We start from the raw sequence: 20,878 nt of genomic DNA on the forward strand, positions 1-20,878 counted from the left end.
AGTAAAATATTAAAAAAATATTACCTACCTCCTGAGAACCACACCCAAAGCACCTATTATCTGGAAGTAATTCAGGAGTTTGGCAATATCGGCATACAGGACAGCTGCATTTATTTTATATATATTTAGCAACTCAAAAATTTCATCAATATCAAGAATAGCTATTTGATTATAATACAACTTTTCAACATAAAGTAGTATACAACTGTTTCTACATGTTCAAGATAATTTTATAAAATATATACATCAAATGAACATAGAACAATCTTCTCCTTTGCAAGCATTAGGCCAACCTTATGTCTGAAATCAACTGTGTATTCTCAGTCTTATATGTTAAAGAAGAGAGAGGAAAAAAACTAGCTTCAGGGAATGGGAGAGAGAAAAAAGGACCCCATACTGCTGTCTGGGCAATAAGAGGATTCCTCTCTTCTCAGCTTCACTTGAAAAGATTTGACAGTATCCAAAAACTAGCGTTTCTGACCAGATGTTTGTACTTTTGCATCACAAAGGTATTAAATGAACAAAGAAAATAACTTCATGTAACCTGATCATAATACTTTGAACATCAAAATATTTTTCACATAAAAAATCTTGTGCCAAAAAAGTCATGGGATTCATGCAGTATAAGCAAAACATGAATTTACTGACAGATGTGTTATCCCATCTTTGGGTGTAATAACTGTGTTAAAATGGAAAACTTTCTACAAATTTCTGGTAAAAAGTTAATTGTTACTGTGCTCTATTATTCTATTTAAAGTATCAATAAGTTCTGTTAATAAAGAAGCCTCTACTACGCTAATAAACTAGCCTCTACACACGTAATAAAGAAGATCATGCTAATTGTGTGTGTTCCAGTTCATCCCACAGATGCCATATTCAGTTCGATGTCATACTGAGTTAAGTCATGGTACGATGAGCTTTGTGCGTGTCAGGGCTATGTGCTAAACCATGCATTTACAATCTGCCTTGTGACATGGGGTGTCATCAAAACTGTGACAAGATACATGCACAGTTATTCGATATTCAATGAGTAGTTTATCAGGATATTTCATATCTTGAATGCAACATCATGAGGAACTTGAGTGCAGAAGGTATGGTGGAGGAGGGGCTGACAGTGAGCAGGAGGCATATGAGAACTTATGTAAATTTGATGTTAAGAAGACAGTAGGACTCAACAGCATATCACTGTGCATGTCTTGAAGGAATGCTCCAGGAAGTTAACAGCACCCATGACATACCTTGTCTTGCAAGAAGGCAAGTCCCAAAGGGGTGGAAAGAGTAAAATTGTTCTACTGACAAAGGAGGGATAAGACTGTGTGTTGGGATTGTGGTGGAGGTGATGGACAGGTTGGCGAGAACTAGAAATTAGAATTGGATTGATAACAGAGTATTCTCTACGGTTGTCAGCATGGGTTTCATAAGAAGCGATCATGTTTCAGTAATCTGCTTATGTACTACAACACTATGACAAAATTCACTAAATAAAGGAGATGCACAATACAGTGGCACACTTAGATTTTTCAAGGGCATTTGATAGATTGCCATATGACAAGCTGGTAACTAAATTAGAACAGATGGGACGGGATTAGCAACCAGTGAGTTGGATAGGTGATTGGTTGTCAGACAAGAATCAATAGGGTTGTACGTAGTGGAGTAGTATCACAAAACAGGAAGGTCATAAGCAGTGTGCTGCAAGGGAGGATCTGTTTTGCAATCATTATTATTTGCTTTGTATGTTAATGAGATTGGGATGGATGTTGCAGCCTTACAAAATGATCTGAACAGACTGCATGAGCAGGCAAATGAGCTACGAGTTTAATGTTGCATAGTGAAAGATCTAGAAATTTGGTAGACAAGGTTCAGATGTAGAGTACACAATTAATGAAGAATTCTGAAAGGGGTGGAAGAGATTAGAGATCTGAGAGCGATGTTGCAGAGACTTGAAGTTTAGGGATCACTTTGCTAAAATTGTGAGAACATCATAATGAATTATGGCTATGATGAAGAGGACCATGAGCAAAGAAATAATGGTTCCCTTGCATAAGGCCTTGATCAGATTGCACTCATATAAACTACTGTCTGCAGATCTGGTCACCTGGTTTTCCAGGGGATGGTGCTATTTAGAGAAGATTCACTAATTCAACATCAGCTTCTCTGGAACATGGGATATGGAACATACTGAGGGAGTGTAAACTGCAGAGCCTTGTGACAGAAAAATGAAAGAATATATGATTAAAGCATATATGTTGGTGAGGGATTGTTACCAGATTAACTGGGAGGAAATTTTTCGCAAAGTAGAGGGAGACAATAGGCCATCCCTAAAAGGTGTATAAGGGTGTAAGCAAGGGAAGGAGAACCAGGTTCTTTGCATGAAGAGTGACTGGTGAAGGGAATGTGCTGCCTGAGAGTATAGTGAGTATGGAAACTGTGAAAACTTGGTTTAAGTCATGGTTTGATAAGCTTTGTATGAGAACTGTAGACCTCTTGCAGTGTGTCTTTTGACTCCATGGTGGTCTGATGATGATTGTTCAGAACACTACTGTAATCCCAGCAACCATGATTACATGGTCTATGATCCAGGGCACTAACCCATGAAAGACAATTTGACATCACTGCACTGCCAGTCCAAATTGAACTGATGGGGCAACACACTCAGGTATAAAAAAGGCATTCTCCAGATGGCAACAAAACTCCTGCAAATTAGAATAAGAATATGGTACTGGTCTATGCCACTTAATAATGTATATTCATTACTGTTAAAAAAATTATTTGTGTACTTAAGCTCTATGAAAATTCATGACATGCAGTGATAACTCTACATGTATGGGACTGTTTAGCTGCAAATATTTCCAAAAACAGATTCTTTAGATTCTGAAGAATCTAAAGAATTTATATTTCACTATCAGATTTTGAAGAATCTGATAGTGAAATATTATCACCAACCTTCTCAAAGAATATGGTATCTTCTCAGTATTTCTGAATACCAGGTGTTATAATTGGACTCAATACCATTCCTTCAGTGCATTGCAAGCAGTGAACCTGGAAAAGCTTTAATGCAGCACAGTAGCATATAGAGAAATTCATCCACCTACCACTGCACCTCTGAAATGCTTTACCTTTTTCTGTCTACTAATAGTTTGGCATACAAAACTGAAATGACTTTAAAGAAAACCACTGATCTACTTGACCACAAAATTTGCATATTGCATTGCCACAGCTATTTTCCTGCAATCAATAGCAGTCATATAATTATAATATATAAACTGGTAAAAAAAAGTTTATACATATTTTTAATATTTAGTTTATAAATATATAATATATTTAGTTTATAACCAATTTTTTTCACTTGGTTATGAATTAAATTAAAGTTGAAAAGAAAATTCTATTCTTGTTTAATCACAGTTTGTGTGTGAAGTATCTTCATAACTAGGCTATTTGTATACAGAGTCTAATGACTTCACATTAATTGTCTTAGAATCCTATAATGCAAAATACACAACCTTTCAGGTGTGTATAACACTATAAATTATGGGAAAGGCCACTGGTTTCACCTTTACTGAGGTATGTTCAAGTACATGAATAACTCTCCAAAAACTCAGAATGATTTACAAGATCCCTATCTCACTGAATGACCCTAAAAGATCACCACTAAACTCATCACTGCAGGACAGGAAACTCAACAGTGGCTCCACTTAAGGACAGGCAAAAACCTGCCACAGAGCAGAATCTCTCTATTCTCCAAGGAAGCAAGAAATTCCAAAGATGAACATTATTAAACAATATCAGTAGGAGTCAGACCAAGAAGAAAAATCAATTAAGAAGTAATGCTTAAATCCAGGGCTGGTCCGAGAGTATCCGATACCCCCTAGGCAAAGAAAATTTAAGCACCCCTATATATTGTCTCTATATATTTTTTCCCCGAACTATGTAGCAAAATCTGGTGCTCCGAAGCTTAGCGTCCCTAGACGATTGCCTAGGTTCACCTAATGATAAAACCGGCCCTGCATAAATCATATATTTCCCATATATAAGTAGCAAAAAAGGTTTCACACCTTATTAAAATACTCTGAATTAGACAGAGCTAACTGTAGAAAGTTATTTCCTTGGTAATAAACACTAAAGTTGCCAAGAAATTAAGAAAATATATTCATGTTTAATTCTTTATCCAAGTGTAAGCAAACAAAGTTTGTATATGATATATCTTCACATCTAGGCTACTTGTATATAGAGGGTCTGGCCCCCACTGATGAGACCTGAATAAAGATTGAAACCAGTCTGAGTAGTGGCATTTGCATAATATTATACACATCCAAAAAGATGTGTGCTTTGCCTTGAGATACTAAAGCAATTAATGTGAAGTCATTAGCCTAGTCGTGAAAATACTTTAAGTACCAACCTTATTTACATAAATTTTGGATAAAGGATTAAGAAGAATATAATTTCTTGGTAACTTTAATTTAATATGGGTTGCAGAGCAAACCAAGCTGTTTTAAAATATCTACAATGTGACATTCAGAAGAGTCGATTGTAATTGAGCAAAAAGAAAAATTCATTATGACAAGAAATAACAGGAAATTTTATCATTCTTAAATGGAAGATAATTAGATTTGGCTATATGTTCCAGTCAATTTCTTTGTTTAGTGGGATGAATGATAATATTTGGAAGGGAAACTCTCCATCACCATACAAGACTATTCACTCACAGTTTAAAAGCCCTATTAAATGATCCTCACATCCTAGATGACATTCATATCCAGGTCTTTCCAAAAGGAGAAATGTTTTTCCAATTGCTTGAGACATGTTATTTATTATTATTATCCTAAAATCTCATGGAGTCAAAGACTTATCTAGGAGTCCCTTTGTCATACACATAGCTCATCGTACCATGTCTTAAACACATTCAAATTCTCAGACACCAAACTCTCAGATAAGACATTCCAATGATTATTAAAGAACACGTAAGTCCACAGTAATAACTTTTAATTAATAAATAAGGTACAGATATTTCATACTAAAACTAATAGTACATATATTTCATAATATTTGTACTATTTAGTGTTTGTACTATTTGTACTATTTGATATTTGTACTATTTGTAATATTCAGTGTTACAAACAGATAGAAATGGAATACAAGTAACGAACATTCGGTTAATCACCTATTAAAACACATTGTTGTCGCGAGCTAGGAAATTAAAGAAATTAATAAATAATTAATATTTTAGATAATCATCATCATCATCATCATCATCAAATTCCTGCCATGTACCCTCAAGGGGTGTACAGGATATGACAGTACTACATGAAAAAATTACATCATTACTAACTTCCTATCTACAATTTTCCTCCAAATCAGTCTGTTACTTGTCAAGACTCCAACATTATCAGATCTTATATTTCTATCGTCTAAGGCACTTTGTACCGTATCAATCCACCTATATCTTGGTCTTCCTCTGGGTCGTTTTCCTGCCAACCTGGCAGAGAACACTTGTTTTGCTAATCTTTCCTCTCCCATTCTATTTAAGTGACCATACCATCTGAGATTAGCTCTGCTAACGCATTCCTGGATGCTGACAATGTCAAGTTCTTTCCTAATATCCTCATTTTTAATATGATATTGCCATTGATGCCATCTGTTCACGCCTCTAATCTTTCTCAGGACTCTCATATCTGCGGTCTCTAGTCTTTGGTCAAGTGTTTTACTTCTGACCCAGCTCTCAGATCCATAAGTTAAAATTGGTTTGAACACAGTCTTGTATACAGCTAATTTAGTGTTCCGACTAATTTCTTTCTTATTCCATATGAATTTATTCAATTGACTTCCCACGATACCAGCTTTGCTGATTCTGTTGTCTATTCCTATATTTAGTTTACCATCTTCAGTAAAAATTGTGCCTAAGTAGCTGAAATGTTTTACTTGTTCCACAGGTTCTCCATTCACAACACAGTTGACATTTTCAATGATTCTGCCTATTTTCATTGTCTTTGTCTTTTTATTGCTGACCTTCATACCATATCTATTACAACAGCTATTCAATTTAGTCAGAGAATCTTGCAGACTTGTAGCGGATTTATTTAGAAGTATAACATCATCCGCATAAAGCAAAGAGCTGACATTAACATCTCCAATTTTGATATCAGGTTTAATACCACATTCCTTCATAATGTGATCCATATAGATAATGAATAACAGAGGGGATAATGTACATCCTTGTCTCACACCAGATTTAACATTAAACCATCTTCCTGTACTTCCTTCAATTCTAACTGCTGACTCACAACTCAAATAAAGACTAAGTATTGCTTGATATAATGCCCCATTAACACCATATAACTGCAGCGTATTGAATAGCTTCTCTCTTGGCACCTTGTCATATGCCTTTTCCAAATCGACAAAACTTAAATACAGATCTTTGTTATATTCCCATGCTTTCTCGACTATTTGTCGTAAAGTGAAGATCTGATCCTGGCAGCCTCTATTTGGCCTGAATCCAGCTTGTTCTTCACCAAGCTTTTCTTCCACAATTCTTCTCAACCGTTTCTCAAGTATACTTGCATAGATCTTGCCAGGAACACTCAGTAGGGAAATACCTCTGTAATTCTCACATTCAGTTTTATTTCCCTTTTTATATATGGGTACTATGAGAGCTCTACTCCAATCATCGGGAATTCGTCCCTCTGTCCAGGCTTTCTGAACTATGCAGTGCAGCCACTGTAAGACTCTTATACCACCATACTTCAGCATTTCTGGTCGAATATCATCTACTCCTGCTGCCTTTCCACATTTCAAGCCTTTGATGGCTTTTAGATAATTGGTTTTTTAATGATTACATAAAATAAAAGTCTCCCAGATCTTCGAGAGAGAGAGAAAATCACTTCGATTTAAATTCGGTCAGTGTAAAATAGCTTCACAAATTTATTAATTTCTTTCATTTCCTAGCTCACGACAACAATGTATTTTAATAGGTGATCCGCCGAATGTTTGTTACTTGTATTCCCTTCCTATCTGTTTGTAACACTGAAGATGTACTATTAGTTTTAGTATGAAATATCTGTACCTTATTTATTAATTAAAAGTTATTACTGTGGACTTACGTGTTCTTTAATAATTATACTATGCCACAGGTACCTCTTAAAATAAGAATTCCAATCATTCACAACTCTGCATGCAAAAAAACTTACTTCTCGTTCCTTTGTTCACACCTTCCTTATACAACCTCCAGGAATGACCTCTTGTTCTCCACTGATCTCCCACCATTTTATGAAAAACCTCTTCAACACTGATCCTATAATAGCCCCTTACTAATTTGTATGTCTATCATATCACTCCTCTTCCTCCTATCCACTAGCCTCCGTAAAATTCATCTTCTCAATCTCTCCTCATATTCAACATTCTGGAGATCAAAAATCACCTCTGGACCTTTTTCATCTCTTCGTCCTTTTGAAAACCAGGTGACCAAATCTGTACTCAGTTGTCCATATGTGGCCTAATCAAAGCCTTATACAATAGAACCAGAATCTTCTTACTTCTACAAGTCAGCATCCTCTGCATAATTCCAAGAATTCATTGTTTTGTCCTCACAATTTTCCCTCCAAATTTCAGATCCTTATCCATGATCACCCCAAGATCTCTTATTTCCTCTACCTCCAACAATATATCCCCACCAAGTGTTAATTCTACATCCCATTTTTGTTTTCCAAATTTTAAAGCCTTACATTTTGCAACATTGAACTCACATCTATGCCCATCCACTTAATCTATTTAAGTTTTCTTGTAAGACTAGAACATCTGCTCTAGTCCTCATAGTTCATTCCATCTTTTCATTATCTGCAAACAACCGAATATTCCCATCCAAATCTTCTCCAATCTCATTAACATACAGGTTAAACAGCAATGGCCCTAAAACAGATCCCTGAGGCATACCACTAGTGACTTTTCTCTTTCAGGATATCTCTCCCATGAACAACTTGCTGAGAGCCTTCATAGCTCAGTCAGTATAGGCGAAGCTCTTTGGTCGGAAAGACCTGGGTTCAATTCCCGTCCATGACGCGAGGAACCTTTATCTGGTCTTTTTTGACTAAAGGCGAGTTAGCCAGTCTCATACAGATGTAGAGGTTTTTTTTCTCCCAGACACTCGGTTTTTTTTGCCCCTCAGAACAGGCAAACCAGCCAGTAGAACACACGCAATTTACAGACAAGAACACTTGGAGGCATAGGGGGTAACCGTCCTATCCTTGTATTACCTCGTATTACGGTGAGGAAGTCCAAGGATACTTGGAAGGCTATGGGTGCTAAGTGCCTATTAAAGACACCGATGGAATATACAACTTGCTAATACCCATCAGACAGCCAATTTCCAATTCACTGCACTAGTCAAATATCCAATTCCATCTGCTCCAGTTTTACTATCAAATTATCATGTAATAATCTATCAAAATCTTTTGCAAAATCTAAGTATACTACTGTGTATCCATCTTGTCTTGTCTTGTCTCCAATGAACCCCATCACTTTATTGTAATGAGTAAGTAGATTAATAAAACATAACCTCCTTTTAGCAAATCCATGAAGTTCATCAAAGATAATACCACTGTTGTCAACCCAATTCTTGATCCTAATTCTCACCAGCCTCTCCAAACTTTAACCACAACTGATACACAAATAGGCCTAGAATTTGATACTTGAGTTCTGTCAACTCCCTTATGAAGTGGCACAATTATGCCTTTCTTTGGAACTTGATCCAAATAGACTATTTTGCAAATTAAATATTTACTCATATTAAACAAATATGTCAAGGCAGATGCCACCTCCCTGGCACATTCCTCCAAAATACATGGTGATATATTATCAAATTCTACAGTCTTATTAACATCAAGTTTGCTCAATTCTCAATATACCTCTTGCTACTTACAGTTAGTCTCTCCTTCTCATCATCCACTGTTCTCAAACTCTCCATTATGTCACATTCATAAGAATAAAAAAACCTTTAGGAACTGGTCATTGATATCATTTTCTTCAATCAATGTCAGCCTTCATAATTTTTTTTTTACTGGCTACATATCGAAAGAACTTTCTAGGATTTTTTTTTTTTTTTTTCACTTCATTAGCTAACTGCCGCTCATACTACACTTTTGCTACATTTACCAACCAAGTCACTCTTCTTGCCCATTCTTTGCAATCCTCATGGAATTGATTATTACTACTCATCTTATGTTGCTTCCATAATGTCTTTTTCCTCTGTATCGCATGCTTAATCTCTTCATTCATCCATTTCCCACCAACCTTATTTAACCTTTTGATCCGTGGAAGACAATGCTTCTACTAGATAGTTCTTGATCTCCGTTCACCCAATTGCTCATTCCATACTACACCTGCAAGTTGTCTCCTGAGCTTCTCATAATCACCAGCCTTGTAGTTCCACATATACCCTTTCCTTACAGAAGTCTTCCCACTGCTAGCAACCACTCAGATAATCACTTCACGGTTACTCTCACCAACTGGAGGATGATTTCATACCTAATTTATAATAACTTCCTCTGATGAGATGATCAAATCCAAGACCCTCAAACTATGTGTGCCCTCTGTTACATATAGCCTGAAGTATATGTCCCTCAAAAACTAAAGAAACTAATTTTCTTTACTTCCAGTTGCTATCTCATCATCCCATTCTATATTGCCATAATTAAAAATTATGGGTGATCATTATGGTCACCCATAATGATCACCCTTTTCTTATTTGCTTGGCTAATTTGCTTCTACATTTCATTGCCACTGCTATCCACATTACCAGGCGTATTGCAACATAGAACTAAGTATTTCATTCTATCCACATCTATCTCATACCATACTGCCTCAAAATCAATTCCATTATTTCAATCTTGCATCTCTATTTTGTATGAATATAATTCTTTTTCTATCATCAATAGAAAAAGAGTTATATACCACTTCCCTTTTTACTCTTTTTATCTTCATGAAATATATCATACCCTTCCATCTTGTAAGTTACAAGCCAAATTACATTTGCCTTGTAATTTAATATATTTATGTATATTATTTCTGGGAAAACTCCCATGTTACTCGTCTTAATAAACTATTATAATTACAGTTATTTTGCCTGCTTCAGTTTAGGAGTGCCCCTGTTTAAATGTCATTGGCTATTTACTCACGGATTCTTAGGGCATTGTAGATGTAAGTTTACCAAAAAGTATATGTAGCATAAGGAAGAGAAATTTACACATACCTTTTACTGGGTGTTGCGGCTTTTCTTCTTTATGCGATGTCCGAAAACTACTGAGTGTGTGGAGGGGGGGGGGTAGGCAATTTGGGAGAATTAAATTAGAAAAACCTAGTTCCCCCCCCCCGTAATATATATATATATATATATATATATATATATATATATATAAACATATATATTATATTACTATATTATATAGGGTGGGGGAAAGGTGAAAGGGTTGATTATTTATATTGATGGGGTGCGGTCCGTTTCGACTATTCTCGGTCGTCATCTGAACACATTGGGAAAGTGGATGCTATGTCAGGTCGGGTAGGTGCTTCTGTTTTTGAAGTGCTTGTGTTATCACCTATTGGTCAGGGTTGTGACCTCAATTTTATGTTGTGAAGCTTCCAAACCTCGGAGATTATGTAGGGCCTGTGTACGTTGATAGCGTTCGCGTCACATTTTATGGCTATTGTTTCCGATATTTTTAGCATTGTTTCATTGTCTTGTCTGTCTACTATGATGGCCTTGTCGATCTGCGGGGTATGTTTTTGTTCAAGGGCATGAACAGCTATTTCCGTTTTTCCTGTGCTTTGTATTCGATTATTCTTTTTGATGTTACGTTTTTTAGTGTTTAGATGTTCCGGAATAGGGATGTTACAATCACGGTAGTGTTCTTGTAGTCTTGCCCATAAAGACCTGATGGTGGAACCTGTGTAGGTAATATCACAGTCTTTTTGGCAGGGAAATTTATAGACTACATTGTGATGTTCAAATATTTCTTTCTGTGTGTGAGGTTTGGTGGATTTTAGGAGATTTGCCAGTTTTTGGTTTGTAGTGAATACCAATTTGTAGTCAGTATGTTTGAAGATGTATTTATAAGCTTTGTATGTGTTTTGGGTGTATGGTAGTTTGATAATTTTTTGTGTTGGGAAGTTCGTTTTGGTACTTGGGTTGTTTTGGTGGTTTTTTTGCCGTCTTGTTTGCGTAGTTAATCAGTTGTGTAGGATAGTTGTGATTTATGAAGATCTGTGTTAGTTTTTTTATTTCTGCATTTAGATTATTCTGATTGGTTGAAAATTTGTAGGCATTTATGAATTGTGATAAGATGACAGATTTTTTAACAGAATATGGATGGTATGAGTGAAAATGGAGGTGGTTTCCGATATGCGAGGGTTTGTGGTATATTTTCGTGGCTATTTTGTTGTGTGTTCTGGTTAATGTCAAGTTTAAGAAATTGATGGATTTGTTCTGTTTGGTTTCTGTGGTGAATTTTAGTCTGTTGCTGTAACCGTTTAGGGATGTTTTTAAGGTGGTGATGTGTGTGAGATTACCAATGTACAGAATATCGTCCACATATCTGCCATAAAAGGTGATGCCGGGGGGGGGAGTAGGAGTGATTCTATATGTGCTAGGAATAATTCTGCTAGTTGTCCATTGATGTTTTGGTCATGGGGAGTCCGAAGATTTGAATGTACATGTTGTTGTTGAACTTGAAGAAGTTTGCCGAGATTATTAGTTTTATTAAGTTAATAATGTCAATGGGCATTAGATTAGTACAAGAGTGTAGGGTGTGGTCTCCTGCGAGTAGTGTGTGTACGATGTCTAAAGTTCTGGGGATGTCGACTTTCGTGTATAAAGAGGCTGCATCCAGTGAAGTGAGGATGTCATCTTGGGATAGGGTTTGGTTTTTTATTTTTTTGAAAAGGTCGTCCGTGTTTTTTATCATGAAGTTAGACGTTGTAATTAATGGTTTGAGAAGTTTCGCTACGAATTTTGATAAAGGGGCTGTGGTGGTATTTTTGTAGGAGACTATTGGTCTCATCAGGAACCCATCTTAGTCCGAACATACAAGGGGTGCGTGTGGTGTGGGGGGTTATGTTTTTCAGTGTGGTTTTGTCTATTTTATTTTCATTTTTTAGGATGTGTAGGGTACTATTGATTTGTTTTATGAGGTCGGGGTGGGGTCAATTTGTATTTTTCGGTAGGTGTGTTGGTCGGTTAAGATGGCTGTTATTTTGTTGTGGTAATCGGTTTGGTTTTAATGACTACAGTGTCCCCTTTGTCAGCTTTATTGATAATAATGTTCGGGTTCCTCTTTAGGGATAAAAGGGCTTTTTGTAAGTCGGGGTTGATGTTTGGTTTAATTATTATTTTACTGTTTATGATGTTGTTAATTTTGTGGAATATTGTTTCCTTGTTAGGGTCATATTCTAATTTCGCTTGCATTTCGGTAATGATGTCTCTGTTTTGTATGTACTTAGGGGATACACCAAAGTTTAATCCTTTCCTCAGGATGGTGATTTCGTCGGGCGTGAGGTTGTGGTGCAATAGATTGATGATGGAATTGTTTTTTGTTGGTTCTAAGGCGGAAAAATCCGAAGGTTTGGAAGCAACGCGATTGTTGTATTGGGTGTTTGTTAGTGCATACCATTTCTTTGCATGTTGATCTTCTAATAATAGCGTGTAGTCGTTGTTGTGAGATTGGGTATTATCCCAAAAGACTGCCCATTCGTTTGTGGTTAGTAGCTTTTTCAATCTGTTTTTTGTTTTGTGAATGTATGAATATCCTTGTTGTTTCTTTTTAAACCTGTTGTTTATGGCTTGTTTTATGAGGGCATGGGATGCTCGGTAGCAAATTTCTTTGTTTCCGCGAATCATGCTGTTGCCGCATACTGTGGCGAATTTTGGTGTATCTCCTAAGTACATACAAAACAGAGACATCATTACCGAAATGCAAGCGAAATTAGAATATGACCCTAACAAGGAAACAATATTCCACAAAATTAACAACATCATAAACAGTAAAATAATAATTAAACCAAACATCAACCCCAACTTACAAAAAGCCCCTTTTATCCCTAAAGAGGAACCCAAACATTATTATCAATAAAGCTGACAAAGGGGACACTGTAGTCATTACAAACCAAACCGATTACCACAACAAAATAATAGCCATCTTAACCGACCAACACACCTATCGAAAAATACAAATTGACCCCACCCCCGACCTCATAAAACCAATCAATAGTACCCTACAAATCCTAAGAAATGAAAATAAAATAGACAAAACCACACTAAAAAACACAACCCCCCCTGCATCACACGCACCCCTTGTATGTTCAGACAAATAAAAACCCACAAAGATGGGTACCCGATGAGACCAATAGTCTCCTAAAAAAATAACACCGCAGCCCCTTTATCAAAATTCGTAGTGAAACTTCTCAAACCATTAATTACAACGTCTAACTTCATGATAAAAAACACGGACGACCTTTTTGAAAAAATAAAAAACCTAACCCTATCCCAAGATCACATCCTCACTTCATTGGATGCGGCCTCTTTATACACTAACGTCGACGTCCCCAGAACTTTAGACAGCGTACACACACACACACAACTCGCAGGAGACCACACCCTACACTCTCGTACTAATCTAATGCCCATTGACATTATTAACTTAATAAAACTAATAATCTCGGCAAACTTCTTCAAGTTCAACAACAACATGTACATTCAAATCTTCGGACTCCCCATGACCAAAACATCAATGGACAACTAGCAGAATTATTCCTAGCACATATAGAATCACTCCTACTCCACCCCCCCCCCTCCGGCATCACCTTTTATGGCAGATACGTGGACGATATTCTGTACATTGGTAATCCCACACACATCACCACCTTAAAAACATCCCTAAACGGTTACAGCAACAGACTAAAATTCACCACAGAAACCAAACAGAACAAATCCATCAATTTCTTAAACTTGACATTAACCAGAACACACAACAAAATAGCCACGAAAATATACCACAAACCCTCGCATATCGGAAACTACCTCCATTTTCACTCACATCATCCATATTCTGTTAAAAAATCTGTCATCTTATCACAATTCATAAATGCCTACAAATTTTCAACCAATCAGAATAATCTAAACGCAGAAATAAAAAAACTAACACAGATCTTCATAAATCACAACTATCCTACACAACTGATTAACTACGTAAACAAGACGGCAAAAAACCACCAAAATAACCCAAGTACCAAAACGAACTTCCCAACACAAAAAATTATCAAACTACCATACACCCAAAACACATACAAAGCTTATAAATACATCTTCAAACATACTAACTACAAATTGGTATTCACCACAAACCAAAAACTGACAAATCTCCTAAAATCCACCAAACCTCACACACAGAAAGAAATATTTGAACATCACAATGTAGTCTATAAATTTCCCTGCCAAAAAGACTGTGATATTACCTACACAGGTTCCACCATCAGATCTTTCTGGGCAAGACTACAAGAACACTACCGTGATTATAACATCCCTATTCCAGAACATCTAAACACTAAAAAACTTAACATCAAAAAGAAAAATCGAATACAAAGCACAGGAAAAACGGAAATAACTGTTCACGCCCTTGAACAAAAACATACCCCGCAGATCGACAAGGCCATCATAGTAGACAGACAAGACAATGAAACAATAGCCATAAAATGTGACACGAATTCTATCAACGTACACAGGCCCTAGATAATCTCCGAGGTTTGGAAGCTTCACAACATAAAATTGAGGTCACAACCCTGACCAATAGGCATTAACACAAACACTTCAAAAACAGAAGCACCTACCCGACCTGACACAGCATCCACTTTCCCAATGTATTCAGATGACGACCGAGAATAGTCGAAACGGACCATACCCCGACAATCCCCTTTCCCCTCCCCCCTATATAAATAATCAACCCTTTCACCTTCCCCCCACCCTATATAATATAGTAATATAATATATATATTTACATCTACTGTACTCCAAGAGATTGATGAGGCCAGGGACTTGGGAGTGTTGGTGGATAAGGAGATGAAGTTTAGGGGGCACACTGCAAAAGTAGCTAAATCAGCTCATCAATTCACTTGGTTGTTGAAAAATACCTTGACGAGCAGAGACAAGCAAGTTATTGTACCTCTGTACCGAGCCTTGATAAGACCTCATCTCGACTACTGTGATCAGATTTGGTCACCTCGGTTCCTTCTTGATGGGGAGGAGGTGGAGAGGATCCAGAGGCGAGTGACTAAGATGATAACAGGTCTATGGAATGAACCATATGAGAACAGGTTGAAGATTTGTGGGTTGCAGAAACTAGTTGATAGGCGGAGGAGGGGAGATATGATTGAGACATTCAAATTGCTAAAGGGATTCTATAGGATTAATTCAGAGGATATTTTTGAGATCAGGACTGGTGGTGGGAGAACTAGGGGACACCTATGGAAGCTGGGCAAGAGTGTGGTTGGCAGGGGTGTTAGAGCTGGGTTCTTTACTTTTAGAGTGGTAAATGAGTGGAATAAGCTGCCAGAGTCTGTTGTGGGTGCTATGACGGTGAACGAGTTCAAGACAAGGTATGATAGATACTGTGAGAATGTAATCGCATAGTTGTGTGGACATGATGTTTAGGGCCTCCCTCGATTAGTCTAAGGACTCCTGGAGTCGCCCAAAATAATAATAATAATAGTAATATATATATTACGGGGAAAAAAAAACTTAGGTTTTTCTGATTTAATTCTCCCAAATTGCCTACCCCCTCCCCCTCCACACACTCAGTAGTTTTCGGACATCGCATAAAGAAGAAAAGCTGCAACACCCAGAAAAAGATATGTGCAAATTTCTTTTCCTTATGCTACATATACTTTTTGGTAAACTTACATCTACTATGCCCTAAAAATCCATGAGTAAATAGCCAATGACATTTAAACAGGGGCACTCCTAAACTGAAGCAGGCAAAATAGCCGTAATTATAATAATAATATATTTATATTTAAGCGCCTCCATAGCGCAATTGGAAGAACAACAGTACATTGCGCCGTTCGACTGGAATAGGCCTAAGTTCGATTCTCGTCGCGATGGAGGAATCTTTATCTGGACGATTTTCAACCGGTGAGTTAGCCAATCTCGTACGGAGATAGCAGGGTTCTTTCTCCCAAAAACTCGGGTTTTTCATTCCGCATACAGACAAATCGGCCCTTCAGAACACACGCAATTTACAGACATTGAATACCAGTTGTGGTGGTGGTGGTGGAGGTGGGCAGTAGATGGCGTTGATGGAAATATTCGTAGTAGAGGTTCGGTGTAGTGGTTGAGACAGTTGTAGGTGTCCTCCTGCGATGAGTCTTCGGACTCCTTGGAGGTGTCAGGAATAATACCTGTATAACTGAGAGGAGACCTCCACATAGTCTTTAAAGGAATGCAGAGAACGGACCAGGACTTCTGACCTAATGCCCAATCCTCACCTTCTCGTGGTGCACCATGTTGGGTATCTACCTGGATACTGAATGAACAAGGATGGGCTGGCAATTTGGGATTTAGCCGACCAAATTGTATTCTTATTGGTTAAACCAAAATAAAAAATGATGGTAAAACATGACAAAATTTCATGCCGGCTGGGGCATCGCCCGGTTAAACAAGCCCCCGTTGTTTTCACCAGGGAACCTGGGCGAACAGTGAAACGTCAGCTACTGGAACAAATCTGAAAACAAACCCCAAATCAACATCACCAGAGTTAAAGATCAGTACTATCAACGAAAGAAGCCTGAATGGCAAAGAAATGGAGCTAGCTGAGGAATCAGATAAGTTCCAGATCGACATAATAGGGGTGACTGAAACAAAAAAGACAAAAAATGGTCAGATCTTTCTGAGCAATACAAAATGTTATATTCAGGCAATGACAATCAAGGAAAAGAAGGAGTAGCCATAGTATTCAACACAAAATATGCGCTAATCTTCTTGAATGGCAGGCAGTCTCAAGTAGAGTGATGTGGGCAAATATGAGAATAGGGAACTGGACAATGAGACTTATTTGTGCCTATTGTCCTACAGAAGGTTCTACTAAGGTAGAAGTGGAGGAATTTTTTGATGCTTTAGAGAAAGCAACTGATACAATGAAAAAGGAAAAGTTGGTCATTGTTGGGGATCTGAATAGCACAGTAGGAAATGATTGTGAGACATACAAAAATATTTTGGGAAAATTTGGAGAAAAGAGCAAAGCTAATAATAATGGCAAATACCTGTTGGATTTCCACTCAGGACATGGACTAGTTATTACTAACACCATGTTCCAACATAAAAATGTGCACAAATTCACATGGAGAAAAGTCTCATTGACTATGTTATTGTTGATAGTGATGTTTTCTCCCTGGTGCAGGACACCAGAGTGTACAGAGGATTTCAAATTGGAAGTGATCACTATTTAGTCATGAGCAAGATAAAATTGAATTTCATATTGAAAAGAATAACATGTAAGAAAGTTTTAAAGCGAATAAAAGTTGAGCAGCTCTCAGATGTGAACTGTAGACTAAATTACAAAAAGATTATTGAATAAAAAATGAAACAGTTTGAGAACAAGAACCAAACCTTGGAGATTCAGTGGCAAGCCTTGAAGAAAACCCTGACTGATTCAGCCAGAGAGGCATGTGGTAAGGTTGTCTGAAAGATTAGAAAAATCAGTCTGCTTGTGCTCTTAGAGAATATAGAGACAAATGTAAGAAAGCTAAACACTGTGTAAAACTAGCTAAACAAAAGTCATAGGAGGACTTTGGCAAGAATATAGAAAATAAATATCAAGATGGTGGTAAGATATTCTGGAGGATGTTAAAGAAGCTTAGAAAGAGGAAAGAATGCTATAAAAGGAGTTAGAGAGGATAAAGGTGACATGAAAATGGGAGAAAAAGATATCCTTCAAGTATGGAGTAATTACTTTGAAAAATTGCTAAATGAAACAAGCAGTGATAACACAGTGGTAAAAAACACTCAACAGGCATACAGTCAGGAATACACATCCATACTTGAAGTAGAAAAAGCCATCAAAGGCTTGAAATGTGGAAAGGCAGCAGGAGTAGATGATATTCGACCAGAAATGCTGAAGTATGGTGGTATAAGAGTCTTACAGTGGCTGCACTGCATAGTTCAGAAGGCCTGGACAGAGGGACGAATTCCTGATGATTGGAGTAGAGCTCTAATAGTACCCCATATATAAAAAGGGAAATAAAACAACGTGAGAATTATAGAGGTATTTCCCTACTGAGTGTTCCGGGCAAGATTTATGCCAATATACTTGAGAAACGGTTGAGAAGAATTGTGGAAGAAAAGCTTCGAAGAACAAGCTAGATTCAGGCCAAATAGAAGCTGTCAGGATCAGATCTTCACTTTACAACAAATAGTTGAGAAAGCATGGGAATATAACAAAGATTTGTATTTAAGTTTTGTCGATCTGGAAAAGGCATACGACATGGTGCCAAGAGAGAAGCTATTCAAAACACTACAGTTATATGGTGTCAATGGGGCATTATATCAAGTAATACTTAGTCTTTATTTGAGTTGTAAATCAGCAGTTAGAATTGAAGGAAGTACAAGAAGATGGTTTAATGTTAAATCTGGTGTGAGACAAGGACGTACATTATCCCCTCTGTTATTCATTATCTATATGGATCATATTATGAAGGAAAGTGGTATTAAACATGATATCAGAATTGGAGATGTTAATGTCAGATCTTTGCTTTATGCGGCCGATGTTATACTTCTAAATAAATCCGCTACAAGTTTGCAAGATTCCCTGACTAAACTGAATTACTGTTGTAATAGATATGGTATGAAGGTCAGCAATAAAAAGACAAAGACAATGAAAATAGACAGAATCGTTGAAAATGTCAACTGTGTTGTGAACGGAGAACCTGTATAACAAGTAAAACATTACAGCTACTTAGGCACACGATTTTTAGTGAAGATGGTAAATTAAATATGGAAATAGACAACAGAATCAACAAAGCTGGTATGGTAGGAAGTCAATTGAATAAATTCATATGGAATAAAAGAGAAATTAGTCGGAACACTAAATTAGCTGTATACAAGACAGTGTTCAAACCAGTTTTAACTTATGGATTTGAGAGCTGGGTCAGAAGTAAAACACTTGACCAAAGACTAGAGATCGCAGATATGAGAGTTCTGAGAAAGATTAGAGGCATGTACAGATGGCATCAATTTCAATATCATATTAAAAACGAGGCTATTAAGAAAGAGCTTGACATTGTCAGCATCCAGGAATGCGTTAGCAGAGCTAATCTCAGGTGGTATGGTCACTTAAACAGAATGGGCGAGGAAAGATTAGCAAAACAAGTTTTTTCTGCCAGGTTGGCAGGAAAACGACCCAGAGGAAGACCAAGTGTTGACAAGTAACAGACTGATTTGGAGGAAAATTGTAGATAGGAAGTTAGTAATGATGTAAATTTTTCATGTAGTACTATCATATCCTGTACATCCCTTGAGGCTACATGTCAGGAATTTGATGATGATGATAAATCTCTATTCCTAGGATTTCATCCTCATCCAACCATGTCTCACTTGTAGAAAGTTTTTTACCTTTGATTTATTATACTTTAAAGATACCAAGAAATTTTATACTTGGTTTTACTCCTTTTCCCAAGGAAGCAAAACAATGTTTTGCATGTGAAATACATGCTTGTGAGCTGAGACGTGAAATATATTCAAGTCTCAGCTACTTGTATATAGAGGCTAATGACCTTTTATATACTTGTATATGAGATATATATGACTTCTATATTACTTCAACCTTGGTATCTCTCTCTCTCGGGTCTGGCTCCCACTGATGAGACCTCAATAAAGGTCAAAACTAGTCCGAGTAGTGACCCTTCCCATTATACATTGCATTATGCACGTCTGAAAGGGGGGGGTGTACTTTGCATTATGGGATACATACTAAGGCAAGTGACATGAAGCCATTAGCCTCTATATACAAGTAGCTCAGACTTGAATATATTTCACACACAAAACACTGTTTTGCTTCCTTGGAAAAAGGATTAAAACCAAGTACAGTTACACCCCAAGTTACGTAACAAGCAACTTATGTAAATTCGCAGTTACGTAATATATCTACTAGCGCGTATGAACACATTTGCAGCTTTGTGCAGGTGCATCTTTGACAGCCTTATTCCAGTACAGTAAAAATGTCTTGCGCGGTTAGCTCAGTCACTTGTTATCACCGCTACTTTCGTTGTTTTTTCACCCTTAAAATGGAATGCAAACGCAAAACCAAATGTGCTAGTAATAAATCTAAAAAACAAAGGTCTGCAATTACTTTAGAAGAAAAGTTGAAAATAATTCGTATGTATGAAGGCAGAAAAATCCTATCAACAATAGCTCGAGAAATAAATTACGTATTTCAACAGTGAATAAAATACTATCTGCAGTGTACGTTTTCCCAAGCAATAGGCCATTGATAGTGGTAAGGGCATTACTCTACACGATTTCTGGAAGAACCATAATATCCTTAACACTATCAAAAACATTGGGGTGGCTTGGGATAAAATCATGCAGACAACAATGAACGCCGTATGGAAGAATCTCTGCCCAAAAATGAAAATTATCTGATTAATGGCAAAAAAATTAATGAGTAGCCAGTGAACATTTTATTGTATGTATGTAATTTACAAATTCGAGTAACGTAAAGGTTTATGGAACGCATTACTTACATAACTCAGGGTGTAACTGTATAAAATTTCTTGGTATCCTTAACATGTTTCACTTATTCTACCAATTTTTGTGCAAACAAACTCAATCAATTCAACCATTTCATTTACC

General features: G+C 37.0%; 1 protein-coding gene across 1 annotated transcript in view; it reads right to left on the reverse strand.

Moving 5' to 3' along the window:
* Positions 1-20,878, reverse strand: part of LOC150108289 (BRCA1-associated protein) — a 257,850-nt gene that overhangs the window by 104,779 nt on the left and 132,193 nt on the right. The window contains exon 9 of the mRNA XM_090415728.1: positions 29-104. Within this exon, the coding sequence (XP_090271854.1) occupies positions 29-104 (76 nt within the window). The remainder of the gene's footprint in view (positions 1-28; positions 105-20,878) is intronic.

This window comes from Typopeltis vanoorti, chromosome 3 (assembly GCF_054136105.1).
Source record: "Typopeltis vanoorti isolate ZY-2024b chromosome 3, IOZ_Tvanoo_1.0, whole genome shotgun sequence".
In the NCBI taxonomy this organism is placed as follows: domain Eukaryota; kingdom Metazoa; phylum Arthropoda; class Arachnida; order Uropygi; family Thelyphonidae; genus Typopeltis; species Typopeltis vanoorti.